Genomic DNA, 14,653 nt, shown 5'->3' with positions numbered 1-14,653 from the left:
TTGTTTGTTTGTGTGTGCTAAGGCTAAACCAGTTAGCTCTGTCATGGACCTGCTCATTAGCGTCCATCTTTGAATTAGCTAGACAAACATGCCTGTGCTCTTCTGCCGAAGGACAGGATGTTACTCTGCTCTAATAGTATTTTTTTCACACACATCTAAGAGAAAATATGCAAATTGTACACCATTTGAAGGCTGCTCTTGAAATAAACTGTATTTGCTTAGAAAGCTCTTATTAAGGGATATTAAGATCATTCAACTCCCTGTCTCTCTCTGTCCCTCTCATACTTGTTTTCTGTTTTTCTCAGTGTAATTGCATCCATTTCATGTTTTGGACTTTATTTTCTAAAGTCCTGCCGTCTTCATGTCTCCTGATCAGTTTAATCAAGACAACATTTCTGTACGTTTATTGTAGATAACAAATCATTTTGATTCCTGTTCCAGATTGCCACCAGAGGCTGCGAGACATCAGAGATGACACTGCGTCGGAACGGTCTAGGCCAGCTCGGCTTCCACGTCAACTTTGAGGGCATCGTGGCCGACGTGGAGCCCTTCGGCTTCGCCTGGAAGGCGGGGCTGAGGCAGGGCAGCCGGCTTGTGGAGATCTGCAAGGTGGCCGTCGCTACTCTCACCCACGAACAAATGATTGACCTGCTGCGGACATCCGTCAGCGTCAAAGTGGTTATAATCCAGCCTCATGAAGACGGCGCGCCCAGACGGTAACTCATCACCTCTTGTTTCTTTATTTTTACTTGAGATAAACACTTTCTAACAACATTACAGACAAAAGATGCTTACAAAACAAAAGTAGACCTCCTATTGTCTGTGAAGTTTGTGTGTGGTTAGTGAAGCCGAGAAGCAGGTGCTCCTCAAAAATGTCTGAAGTCATAACAGAAGAGAAGTTTCCTTTTCTCATTTTTCCATGCAGCTGGGGTAAATTAGCTTGACATTTGCTCTCATGTTTGAGATGATTAGCATGAAGAAATGCTTACACACTGTTTTGGTTGCAAAGGGGTAGATGTTGTTCTCTGCTGATTTCTCTGGAGAGGGGTCTCTCTTTGTGTTGATGTGGCTTTGTTGCAAGAGAAAGCTCCAGCAGCGCTGTAGAGTCACGCAGACACGAACGGTCAGCGGTTCTCCCTAATGATAATGAGAGGAGCATTTTGAGTTGCCATTGTCTGACAGCTCAAATTTGCAGATTGCTTTTTTTTTTTTTTTTTTTTTCTAAACTCGCCCAATCTTCTTTTCAGCAATTATGATGGTAGTGTTTGGCTTTTTAGGGACACACACCCACAGGGAGACTTTATTGCTCCCGTTATAAAGCAGATGAGCATATTTCAAATGGTCTTTTGTGACCGGAAGAAATGGAAGTCTGTGTAAAATGCTTGTTCTGAAAGCACATCTGCTTGTTTTGTCGACAGACAGTGAAATCATATCCGTCACTCTTTCACACTCACATTTTTGGACATCTTTGCTTTGGTTGTGCTTCAGGCGGACAAATTTGTGTATCACACAATGCTTTTTCCTACTTTGTGGTAGACAACCACAGCAAAATGACTTGAAAGTGTCTAGAGAGTAAGTTGATCCCATTTTCTGTTTGTGATGTTACAGGTAATGCTAACGCTGTGTGCTAATAAGTCAAATTCAAAACCTGAATGTGCATTGTGATTGAACTGTCTCAATGCACATTTACTGTGTGTGCATATGTGTTAACCCTGTGAATTTCTGAAGACCCTTGATACATGGCTGCTGGATGAAGGACTTTAGATGACATCTGTTTCTAGAAGATTAAGTGTAAATGCATATGTGTAGAAAATGATATTAATGGCGGTCTGCTGAAGAGCATGTATGAAAAGGATCTTAAAAAAGCGGTGTGTATGTATCTTTGTCACTGTGTCAAAGACTGCATACTAGGTATGCGTTTAACTGCGTTTCAACTTTTTGTCGTGGTCTGGCAACAGAGGAGTAACGTATTTGCTCCCCTAGATGGTGGGCGAAAATGCCCCGTCTGTGAATCCAAAACAGCAGCTTCTCTGGCAGAACCGAGGTCTAATCCTCTTACCACGAGCAGTGATGATACACGATGATACAATCCTTGTGTATCGCAGTTCAGGGAAGCAGAAAGCAAGCAAAACAAACTTCTTCTTATGTGTCGACCAAGGCGCGTCCGGCTCTGTGGAGATGTGGTTTTCTGACACAGTGTTTGTCCCAGTGGAAGACATCAAGCTTGGTTTCAATGAAGAAACAGAAAACTGTGAAGGCATATTCAATAGAAGATGGTTTAAAAAATCTTTATATCATATTGTATGTCCATAATGGGTGGTATGATGCATAATTCAGTGAGCTTGACCCATATATGGCGTTGCTGACAGATGCATCGGGAGATTAGTGCACAAGAAGACTTTACTGGTCAGAGCTGTTGAGCTTTACTGGGAGATTCCCTGTCTCACTGAAACAGTTTCTCATTGTCGTCCCATCACGTCTCGGGTCCTGTGAATTTTCTCCCAAGTCTCCAACAAATCGAGAGGTGAGAGGTCAGGTGAAGAATCTAGAGGGCCCTCAACTCTTTTTCGCTGCTGCGTCTTTGAGTTGCCAAAGTGTTGCAGTCAACAATAAGTCCTCCAGTTTCTCCATTATTATCTCAAAGGAAAGGAATTCAGCGGGGGCCCAAAGGCCCCAGTCAGTCCCCTGTGGCCAGAGAGATGGGGGTTAGTCCTAACAACAATGGACAAGAGTCTCATGACCTCCAGACAATGTGCCCACACTGCTACCAAGACAAGGAGAAATGTTTTCATAAGCACATGTTGGGGCTCGGAGATGTGTGTGTTCCTCTTTACTGTTTTTTAAATTCTTCTTAATTTTGTGATTCCTCCAGATTAAGTGAGGATTGATGGGATAGTCTAACATTTGTGTAACGCTGTTTTGCGGCAAACCTCCCAAAGCTGTTTATACCCTAAACAAGTTTACCCTGCTCAGCCTGAAGCCAGTGGCGATATGGCTCTAATATTAGCCTGTACCTAGGACCGTATTTATTTACACTGGAGGAAGGATGTGGTTTTAGCCCAGTGCAATACTAGAGGCTTTTCCATCATCACTCTGAAAGGCTTCAAACAAGTTCAACATGTTAGTCTTGTATCAAACTAATGAGAAAAAGATGAAAAAGATTAGCTCTTTGAAACAGGAATCCAATGTACAGAACATGGCAGTGATTGTATGTTTTGGTATATGGTCATCAGAAATAGAAGAGTAAACAAGAGGATCAGTACAACATGGACTTAAAGTGGATGATTACTACAAACGATACACACAACAAAAAGAAAAACAGCTGTGTTTACGTATCTGCCATTTATATCTTTAGTTAGAACATATTGTACATTTAAGGTTTTTATCATAAAGATTTATGTTTTAAAATAGTGGGTAACCCGAATTTAAGTGGTTTCAACCTGCACCAGCCGCCTGCTCATAATGAGTATTGCCTGTGACATCCAGAGAGCCACTTGTGACCTTTCCTTTTGATGTGTCATCAGACTTGTCATCATGGATTTTCCTCTGGACTGAAGTTAAGCCGGATTTCTCACTTCCCATGCCGACACCCCTGCGAAAAAGAGCACGGCTAAACCGAAACTCGGAGAACCTGCATCACAAATTGCTCGTCTTAATCCCTGCGCATTCTTCACAGGAGGTGTGCTTTCCTTTAGATCACTTTGGAGAGAAATCAGTTAAAAGGTTTTTTCCCCTCTCTTCCTTTTTCCACCTCTTTTTTTTTTTTTTTTTTTTTTAGCAGTCCTATGCACTTTTCCGCACACCTTATTTAATAACCCCCTGACAGAGTTCTGCAAAGGGTGGAGGTCACAACCTCTGTGGCGCTTTGCTGTGACATGGACTCTGACTGTGGGAATGGATTATAACGTCCTTCAGTCGCCGGCCATGTCATTAGAGTGACAGCTCTCTCACTCTCACTCTAAGGTCCTGTTGTCACACTGATCTATTGTAATTCCTTAAGAGCCAGTGACTCAAGGGTGTGATTGTTCACCACCAACTGGCTACAGACTCTTTATTTTGTATTTCAAATGAGCAATAATGTTATTTTAGTTATTTCACGTCAAGTTGTGGCATTTGTGTTAAACCAGACATGCAGTAGCTGTATTTTAAGTTGACTGGATGTTGGTTTTAGGTTGTAGATGTTCTGCTTCTCTACAAGCTCATGTAGGTCATTGTGGTATAATTTATAGCCCTGCACATTTGGCTGGCAGAGTGCTGCAGCAGTTCTTGGTTGGAATCAAGAGTAAGCAGGCAACGTTATTCCTCCTCTCCTTATAGCTGGCTGGATGTGTCTCCTCCAGCTGTGGTTTAACTGTTGACCAAACACCCGTTTCCTGCTCTTTTTTTGACGATTTATAAACAGTTAGTCCGAGTCCCCCCCCTGTACATTACAAGCAAGGAGCACATTCCACATGCATCGGGTAGTTTTTCACCTCCAGCTAAGCTCGTAGAGGCACTGGGGGAGAATATTGGGATCATAAGAGAAATTTACCTTGTCTGTTTGTTTTTTCATTCTGGTTCAGAGAGCAGAGCAGGAGACAACGGCTGAGACCTTTCCTGTTGACAAGCTGTTGGCTGAGTTTAGCCTGCTCGGAGAGTAATGATGTGTGGCAGCCTGGCATGATCACACACAGACACACACACAGTTAATCAAGGTAATGAGTGGGTTAGCAGCCCTGTGTAGAAAAACAGTTGACCAACAGTCAAGATTTAACACTCTTGTTACCATTAAATCACCATTTTATACAGTAGCTTCAGCCTAAATACATTTATATTTTTACAGACATGTCTGGTCTTCTGATGCTGTAACGCCACTCATTACTCTCACTGTCCCATATATCGAACCAGCGATGCATGCTACATACATTCAATAAATAATGTAAACGCTGGAGGATGTAGAGCAGGCTACACCATTGACAGTCTTTCATCATGGATGAGGCCAGCTCGCCGGTGACACTGACCAAATGTGAGAAACGTGTTGGGCGAGGAGGAAGCGAAGGATGATCTTCTAGTTAGATCTTCTAACCCCCACGGCCCAAGCCACCCATGGCCCAGTTCGATGAAAAGGGTCTCCCTGAGAGGGATTACCCCCCCCCATCCCTCCTTCCCTCCACCGCAGCCTTTGCAATCAGCCAGCGCACCCCTCCTCAAGCTCCGCTCTGTGTACACGTATGACCACAGCAAAGCATACGCAGCGTTCCATCCCCCAGTGGATTCTGGAAAATGGAGTTGGGGGGGGCAGTGTAATCATTAGGGTCATGTTTGAGATGCGTTTGGAGAGCTAGCAGAGCACCCAGGCTGTTTAACCCTGACCCACCACCTCGTAACCCCCCCCCTTCCAAACATACACACCAAGCCTCTACCCAGCCCCAAAGATTAATGTTGCATGAAATGGCATCACAGGCCGTGTCCATCGCAGAGATCCTCAACGTGGTAAGCAGTAATGGGATGGAGATGGAGATGGAGATGGAGATGGAGGGAGGAAAAGCCTCCTGTGTAGAGCTACTCAGGGGAGACCTACATCTAATTAAGTGGCAAGCGGAGATTTCTGTCTCTATTAAAGAAAAAAGGCAAGGTGTTTTCAGTGCGTCTCCACTACGATTTGCCCGTAAGCCCTCCGGTGTGCAACTCTGTGTGTGTGTTTATTGTTGGCACATGCACATGGACACACTATATTTAGATGTCTGCCTCTGGCAGCATTAGTGTGTTTTGGTGAAGTCATGGTAATGGATGAATGATTCCCCTCCCCCTCTTGAGTTTCTACAGAGGACGTCAGGGTCAGTTGTGTTGTACAGTAGAGTACTGTAACAACTGCAAGTGTCCAAGTGTCTGGCAATGCAACAGCAAAATTGTTATTAAATTCTGTATTCAATGGGCGAAAAACGTAATAAAACATGTGATCTTATTGCATTGCTAATAATTATTGTAAAACTGTAATGTGGATTGACTGTCAATGCAATCATCATTATTGCTAATAAAGTATGCCATTTGTGCTTTAAAATATTTTTTTTATTCTCTGATTCATTACACCCTCAATAATTAATTGTATTTGTTGATAAATGCACACTGCTGAAGTAATAATTGTGGAATAATTAAATGTATTGCTTAAAAACAGAAATAGTTTGTTAATTAATATACTTCTTAAGCAGATGTAAGATTGACATCAGAATGTACTTATCAAGAAAATAAATGCTAATGTGAAAGAGGTCTCTCCTAGTAAATAATGCAACCCACAATGCAACTGCTCGCATAAAGATCAGTGGATTATCTTCAGTAACCGGCTCATGATTTCTGGATAGTGATATTGCTATTTTGTTTGTTTGTTTTTTGGCCCAATATATTAGAGCGAAGGCAGACTCTACGGCCAAAATCTCATAAACTAGGCAACACACACTTAAACAATCTATAGTGATAAATATCAAAACAGGGAAGAGGAAAAATTTATATTTTTGATTGTGTGCTGAACCGTCCCTTTAACCATCTTCTTCTTTTTCTCCTCCCACATCCTCCTTCCCACTCAGGGGCTGCTCGGAGCTCTATCGCATACCCATGGTGGAGTACAAGGTTGACAGCGAGGGTACGCCCTGCGAGTACAAGACTCCCTTCAGGAGAAACACCACTTGGCATCGGGTGCCCACGGCTGCTGGACAGCCGCTGTCCCGGGGTTCGCCCACGCAGGGACCCGACCGCCTGCAGTGCCAGCAGATCCTCCAGCAGCACGCGGCGGCTATCCCACGGAGCACCTCCTTTGATAGGAAGCTGCCAGATGGGTCCAGGTAAAGCTAGACTATAAAAACCTAATAATTTATGTAGGGGAAGGAGTTTCACTGCTTCCTATTGCTCTGCACACATAAAGGAACACTGCAGGAGCTTAAAGATTTCCATCATCTTCCTGCAAAAGAACGCACATCTCCTCGGTCAATACGTGATGAATTTTTAACATGTTATTTTCATAAAAATTACTTTTACCTCTTGCCAAAAAATCTCAACTTTCACATCTTATTCAGCAGCAGGAAGTTTATGAAGCATATAATTATGCACAAGACTAAAATGAAAGTTTGTAAGTAAGCATTACACCAATACCAACTAAAAATATTCACCTTTTGTGAAAGTGAAAGTTACTTGAAAAATAACAAAGATCAAGTCACAGCAAGATTAAACAGTGATGCAAAAAAGGGAGTGATTGCAAAAATACAACAAAATATATTGTGCACTTTTGGAATTCAAGCCTTCTATTCAAGGTTTTTCAGAGATCTAGGAAGAGCAAAGCTTTTCGATCAAACATCGGGATGCTCAAAAGACCCAATCCTTTGAGATGAAATCTTTGAACTCTGAGCCTTTCTCATTAAGAGAAGAGCCTGTCATTGTGTGCAGCTATTTGCATTCACATAAATGGAGCATTTTAGTCCAATGGATTCATGGCTTCGCTTTCATCTCCCTTCAGATGATAAGGCCACGCTCACAGACTTTGTTCCTGTCCTAGACGGTGTCTCTTTTGGACATCTCCATTGAGCCGTGTAAAGCAGTGATTTGTTCATTCTAATGAAACCCCTACAGTCATGATAACCTTTCCACTGTGTCACACCGACCCCCCCTGGTGTTGCCTGTTCTGACTATACTGGGATAATGGCCGCCTTGGCTGCCTAATCAGAGTCCCTGGCAGCGGGAACACTCCATTCTCCCTCGCTCCTTTCTCTCTCTCTCTCTCACTCTCTGCCTCCCTCTTTCCGTACCCCTCCCCTTCCCCGCTCCCTCCCTCCGTCTTCCTGCACCCTGCTGAGGAGGAGGTGATGGGGACACTGACACAGCTCAGCTCATCTCATCCAATTACCGCTGAAACAAAGAGAGTGCTCTTCTCTGGACCACGATATGTAGCACCCCGGAGGGAGTGGGAGTAGAGGAGGGGGAAGAAGGAGTCATAGGCAGAAGAGGGAGGGAGACGAGAGGGGGATATTGTACAGTAACATATTCTAGAAATGTGGATAAAAATAAAATTTCTTTTTACAATTAACGATTGATTGATTGGCACAAATTTGCTCACGTCATCCATGTGTAATCAGAATTTAAATCAATCTTTAAAGACCAATTCTATAGGGGGGAAAAACAATGCCTCTCTTTGTCTCTACTCCTTTTCTTTCCTCTATTAATTTCCTTGTTTAAAAAAAAAAAAAAAAAAGATAAAAAATGTACATTACGGGTAGAGAGGAAGAGGAGTAGAAGAAAAAGCATCTGCTGCTGTTTCACATTGAAGTCCCTAGACCCGGCTGAGGAGACTAACACTCGGCCGGGGAGGAAATGTAGCGATCTGGCCAAAGCATTTGATGATGTGTGCCGTGACTTCGATACTGACATTTTAGTGAGTTTCCCATGGAGGTCTAAACAAAGGAAACCTGACGACTAAGCGGAAAGGGAAGGAATTTGTCGCCTTCTAAATTACCGTTTCTATTGTTTCGAATTATGAGATTTCACTGGATTATTTATATGGAATCTACCTTCATATTTCTGATCTTTGCATCTTCCTTTGTAGAATTTTGTACACATTTTGTCAGCTTCATTCAAGCCCAGTTCTAAACTCATTATACAAACAAATACATGAGAAAAAATAGATGAAAGTGTATGCATTGAGACCTGGCTGAAGACTTAATGTGAAAGCCATCCTGCCTGTGTTATTGCAGTCCTATTTCCGCTCTGTCATTTAAGCTGCTTTGGTGTGTTGGTTAAAAGGAAGGCCTCTAGGCAGCAGATATAACTCGAATCCAGTGTTTATTTTTCACTCACTTTTCTCGTCCGCAAGTTTTCCCCGACCAGGCAAAGTACGCACAGAAACCTCTTGTCTCAAGATATTAAGTGAAGTGAAGTGACGGTGAAATTTTGGAATGGTTGAGCCAAAGTCCGAGTAAAATGACTGAACTTCCTTTAACACGACATGCATGAAAAGATAGTTCAAGTCGAGTTTATGTAACATAGCAGAAATCTCAAGCCTCCTCTCACATTCACAAGTGTCTCCTGCCTTCTTACTCCACACACACACAGGGCTGCACCATCTGGATCACTCACTGAGGCGTATTACCATAACTAATCCCTGGTGCTGTTTGTCTTTGGAGAACGAGACACCTTCTCCCTCACTGACAGCTCTCATGTTTTCCTCGGGATTATCCACAGTGCTCACATGCGAGGGACGGCTCACTGGAGCGACACCTAATAATCAAGTCATTAACGCGGGACAGTGGGGGAAAGAAGTTGGTCCAGTTGTGAGACGTTAGTCTAATTTGGGCATTGAATATAAAATTGTTTTTTATAAGCAATTTGCCGATTCAATTGTATCACAACCTGTATCTGCTTTTATTTTTTTTATATCATTGTAAGTTGAATATCAATTAGAAAATAGTGAAAAATTGCCACCACGATTTCATAGAACTTTTCAGACATTTTATAAACGACTAAAGAGTTAGTTGCAGCCTAAAATCGTGTATGTGTGTGTATATATGTATATATATATATGTATATGTGTGTGTATGTGTATATATATATGTGTATATGTGTGTGTATGTGTGTATGTATATGTGTGTATATGTATATGTGTGTATATATATGTGTGTGTGTGTGTGTGTGTGTGTGTGTATGTGTGTATATATACGTGTATATATATATATATATATATATATATATATATATGTATATATATATATATGTGTGTGTGACAGTCATATCCAGCCCAGGTTTTTCTATGGCAGCTTGTTTAACACGCTTGTCCCTCTGTTTCTGCAGGACAATGCAGGATATGGAGAACCCCCAGGTCACCTCATGTAACAAGGGAGACCAGCACTACCGCAGCTCCCCCAGTAACCAGTCCTCCTCCAGTGATCCAGGACCCTGCGGCAGCGGCACCTGGTCCCAGCAGCCTGGATACGATGGGTACGGAACCAGAGCAGTTCTTCTTTTCAACCAACCTTAAAGTCTCTCCAGGAATATGCACTTTTGCAGTGATGAATGCAGCCCCAATCAGTCACAGGCGGCACTATTTCTCAGAACTTGCAATTTTGCAAAATGGCAGCAATTTTCCCCACATGAAATGACCCAATCATGAGCCCACTTTTGGCCAGTCGTCACCCTTTTTTTGTTGTTGCAGGAAGTGATGTAACAATACCACATCCAGAAACTTTAAATTAGGGAAGATGATGGAGGATGACCAGTTTCATGTATGGGATTACTTTTTATTGAACATGCATTTTTATAGCTTCCATTCAATCAACCCAAAGCGATACTTTCATGATTACATACAGAAGCACATAAAGGCTGCCTCAAACATAAATGGCCACTTTAAGATTAAGCCATTCCATTTTATAGCCATTAAAAATCCAAGCCAAGTTTTGAGTGTCCTTCTTCTGTTCGGAATGATGATCACTTAACTGTGATAGGAAGTGATTATAAAGAAATCTTTCTTTCTTTTTCAGCATAACCTACTGCAACTAAAGTGCCACTTTTAGAAACTACCCTGTCATTTTGAAGAAAGCCGTTGAAAAGACATCTTTTGGTAAAAAATATAATCATGAAAAAGGGAGCAGGTGGAATAGGCTTTAGCTGAAAGAGACCTAATAGCTTCTGTCAACATGAAAGAAGCCATCGCAATTTACAGTTCATGTGTTTTCTCCCCTTAACAGTACAGTAAACTGTTGATCTCTTTTTCAACATATAATAACTTTTTATTTCCCTGCTTGCGATCATATAATGGTATGTATGCCTTCAGACTGCAAAGGCGTAACATCTGTCAGGCTGAGCAAAATCCATCAGGGACCAATGTCTGTCTGTAAGTGGTTACAGACCATGACAAGAGGCTTAGCTGCACACTGCTGCCTTTCTGTCAGAGGCCTCAAAAGTGCAGTGAACTCTCAGGGACCACTGCGGCCTGTCAGAGCTGCCACGACGCCAAGAAACAGACGTGTTGACGAGCCGATTGATCTCCGGTTAGAGCCTTGGCTAAAGATCACGAGACGCCGCGGCCTCTGTTCATCCGTTGTAACCTTTTATTAGCTCTTTAAGGTCTAATTAAGACCCACATTGAAAAATGTGCTGCTCTCTCTCCCTTTTGTCAGGAGCAAGAGAGCGCCTGGCATGCCAAGTCGAATGAAAGGAGGTCTCTTGTCGGCATTGTCTGGCAGCGTCTTTATACCATTACAAGCTCAAGTGCATCGACCTTAAATGATCTTGAGCTAATTGCTTTATATCTATTGAAGCCTTTTTTCTCTGACTAGAGTTCCCTCTATAGACAGAAAAGTATTCACAGCCTGCTTCCCTCCTCCTTTTACCTCCAGGTGTCCCTCCCCTATCCTCCATGAGCGGGCAGGTGACATACAGGGGGGTGACGGGGAGATCCACAGGGAGCGGGAGCCCACCTTGGAGAGGACCAGGTCTGCAGGTGAGTCTGATGGCTGATTTATGCTCACTATTCACATCTGGTTTTCTTCTCCACACTCAGCTTTTTTTTTTGTTTGTTTCTCGGTCCACAGAGGCCAAATGGCACATCCCCTCCACCAAGATCCTGAACCCTCTGAAGCAAAGAGAAGGAGGGAAAGACTCCCCCAACAAGCTGTCCAGGGTAAATATCTCACCTGCTTTGATTTCGGTTTGACAGAAGCTGCCCACACTATATCTAAAAGTGTTCAGAAATTAACCGTCAACTTGTAAACTCTGCACCGTTGAACCGGGTTCACCCCACATGAGCGTTTAAATCAGAGTGAGGTCCGATTGCCCTTGTCTATGTCATTTGCAGCAACCCCAATCGGGGTATTCAAGCGTCGTCCCCCTCCAGCCGCTCTTTTGCACTTATCACTTCCCCTTCATCAGCATGCTAACAGGCATCTCATCTCATCACCGTTTCAGGTTGTCTCACACTTTCCTAGGACACATTTTCCTAGAAGGTTGAATATATTAAGTGCTCGAGCCTCTCATTTTCTGCTTTCTCGATATTCTCCTCTCGTTTATCATTTTCTTTTTTTCGGGGCCCGTTCACCGCCCCTCATTCCGTCTTTTCTTTCTCCTTTGTTGCTGGAGGCCACAGCATACAGCTAACAACATCTTCCAGTGCTTTTAGCCAGTGTTGCATTAACCCAGTCCAGTGGATAAAGATTAGAACCATTCCGTCGGCATTCTCCTTTCTTAATGCACAATGCCTGTTTTTTTCAAATCAGAGTAGCTGATTCTGATGCAATGGGATTTAGTTTCCTTTCATGGTTTATCAGTGTTTTGCATAGAAAAGCAAGAAAACATCACAGATTTATAATAATCTTGATTCATTTTTCATCTTTGTGATGAACAATTCTGGCTTTCTAATCAGAACTGAGTCAAACTAGTTGACGAGACTATTACACTTTTAAACCGATTTGGGAGCCAGATCTCGCGGATCTCTCACAGAAGTACCAGAATTGAAGTGGTCACAAGCAAAGGATGTGACATTCAGCATATTCTGTTTGTATTCCTCCCTGAAACTGTCAACTAGCCCGACAGTATCATGGGCCTCAAGAAAACAAGCGGTCGCCTCGGTCGGGGACACATGAACATGTGATGTAGCCTGATGGGTGAACCCACCCCCTTCTGATTCGCCGAGCATGTTAAAGCAACCGTAAGAATTAGCTGCAGCTGCTATTTGACCTTGTCTGATGTACTGTAGCTCTATCTCCTTTAACCCACTTGCTTCCTCTTTTTCCTACCAGACCGGCGATAAAAACTCTAGCCACTCAAGTAGCAACACTCTCTCAAGTAACGCCTCCAGCAACAGCGACGACAAGCACTTTGGCTCCGGAGACTTGATGGACCCGGAGATGCTGGGCCTCACCTACATCAAAGGGGCCTCAACAGACAGCGGCATTGACACTAATCCCTGCGTGGCTCCTGGGGCCCGGGTGCTGCTGCAGGGCAGGGTGGGGGAGCAGGGACACCCCTGGGTGTCGGAGCACCACGAAGACGGGACGTCAGAGGAGGACCACGGGAAGCTGTACCTGCCACAGGGCTACGCTTCCGCCATTATGTCCAGTCATGTGACGGAAGGAAGCATCGGGGACCTGAGCGAGATCTCATCCCACTCAAGGTAGAGTGCAGAGTCAGGATGTGATTTTTTTATTTTTTTATTTTCATTTTCCAATTGTTTTAGCTGCATGTATCTTCTGTTTTGCAGCTGAAAGTGTGTTTGGGGTAAAAACACAGGTCTGTGACTTGTTGAAAGCATTGAAGCTGTTCTGAAGACTCAGCACCTTAAAGGGACGCTTGATGTTGTTTTTTACTTTTCATATGTCACACTGTTGCTCATGTCAAAGATGACTGTGATGTTCTTTATTCTCTATGGGCCATTACTTCATTCTGTTGTGGTTTAAGTCTAGCGTGATTTTGGGTCATTGATTCGCCTGCTGGGGAACACTCTTTTTTTATTTTTTTTTTATTTATGGAGCAATATCGACTGTGTACAAACATGTGGATGTACATTCACACATAAACCTGCCGCCGGCAGTCTGTTCAACCCATTATCTGTTCTATTAAACACACACAGAGACAAACACATGCACAAAGGGATGGTTGCTTGCTGTTGGCTGACCTTTACACTCAACCAGGCTCCCTCACTCCTGACCTGCATGCCTGGCTCATCCAGCTGTGCTGAGGCCGGTGGGTGGAGCTGCTGTCAGGCCAGAGCAACATGGGGGGGTTTCATCACACCGTCTTCCAAGTCTTCCTCGGCAGACTGGGGCCCATCTGGGAAAGAGGAGGGGTGTCAGAGAGGGTTGGCCCTGCAGCCACTCACAGTCTGCCTGTATGAAATAGAATGGGTATCTATTTGTTTATGCCTTACTCGATTATGTTAGCGCAATCTGTTGAGATCATTGACCTGTTTGGGAGGCGTCAGAGCTGTCCGCTCCAGGACATCAGTCAGAGATGAGTAAAGAGCCCATGCCATCACCTTGACGACTCCGATGCTTCCCACCTTTGATGGAATGGTCTTTGACACCCGAGTGTCGTCTGAACAAACAGTGAAGCAGCAGGAGCACAGTTTGCAGGGTGTGGCCCAGATGGTCATGAATATGGAAACAGGAGTGTGTAGTGCCTCCAGCTTAAGCCAACTCTAATGTCTCAGGGTGTTTTAGAGGAAACCTTTTGTGTTTGCTCAAAGTTTTCCAACAAAACCAAAACACAGGTTTTTTTTTTTAGAACTGAGTCCAATTGGGCAGCTAACAAATTAATTCTAACCAGGCAGTTAACATAAAACACAAAGTGTTAAGGAAAAAACAAAAGCTGTGCTGTTCTGGGGGACGTCTTAACATTGCAAAGGATGCAGTGGAACCAATGCGATTTTAAAAGGCGCAAAGACAGACAGACGCTCTCTGTCTAATGCATGGCTCGTTTTCTCATTACTGTCAAATGTGATTCATTCATCCTTCATAAATCTACCGTTACTACTGGATTTATTTTCACAAAGCTGTTACAATAATCATAAACAAAAATATGGTGCACAGTAGCCTTGTTAAAATCAAATGGATTTTGTGATTGTACTGTATATAAAATCAGACAAAAACAATCTGAAATAGCGCTAAAATATTACGAATTTTAGAAATACACGCCACCCTTTAAT

The 14,653-nt window shown here is 43.2% G+C and overlaps 1 protein-coding gene across 3 annotated transcripts in view; it reads left to right on the top strand.

Annotated features, from left to right (window-relative positions):
• LOC129092002 (signal-induced proliferation-associated 1-like protein 2) overlaps positions 1 to 14,653 on the top strand; it is a 78,595-nt gene that overhangs the window by 49,876 nt on the left and 14,066 nt on the right. For all 3 annotated transcript variants that reach the window (XM_054599744.1, XM_054599743.1, XM_054599745.1), the window contains exons 9-14: positions 442 to 716; positions 6,561 to 6,815; positions 9,808 to 9,954; positions 11,352 to 11,455; positions 11,547 to 11,635; positions 12,750 to 13,123. In XM_054599744.1, the coding sequence (XP_054455719.1) occupies positions 442 to 716; positions 6,561 to 6,815; positions 9,808 to 9,954; positions 11,352 to 11,455; positions 11,547 to 11,635; positions 12,750 to 13,123 (1,244 nt within the window). The remainder of the gene's footprint in view (positions 1 to 441; positions 717 to 6,560; positions 6,816 to 9,807; positions 9,955 to 11,351; positions 11,456 to 11,546; positions 11,636 to 12,749; positions 13,124 to 14,653) is intronic.

Source organism: Anoplopoma fimbria, chromosome 6, assembly GCF_027596085.1.
Source record: "Anoplopoma fimbria isolate UVic2021 breed Golden Eagle Sablefish chromosome 6, Afim_UVic_2022, whole genome shotgun sequence".
Taxonomy (NCBI): Eukaryota; Metazoa; Chordata; class Actinopteri; order Perciformes; family Anoplopomatidae; genus Anoplopoma; species Anoplopoma fimbria.
The sequence above is the reverse complement of the archived record's forward strand: the minus strand, read 5'-3'. Positions and strand labels throughout refer to the sequence as shown.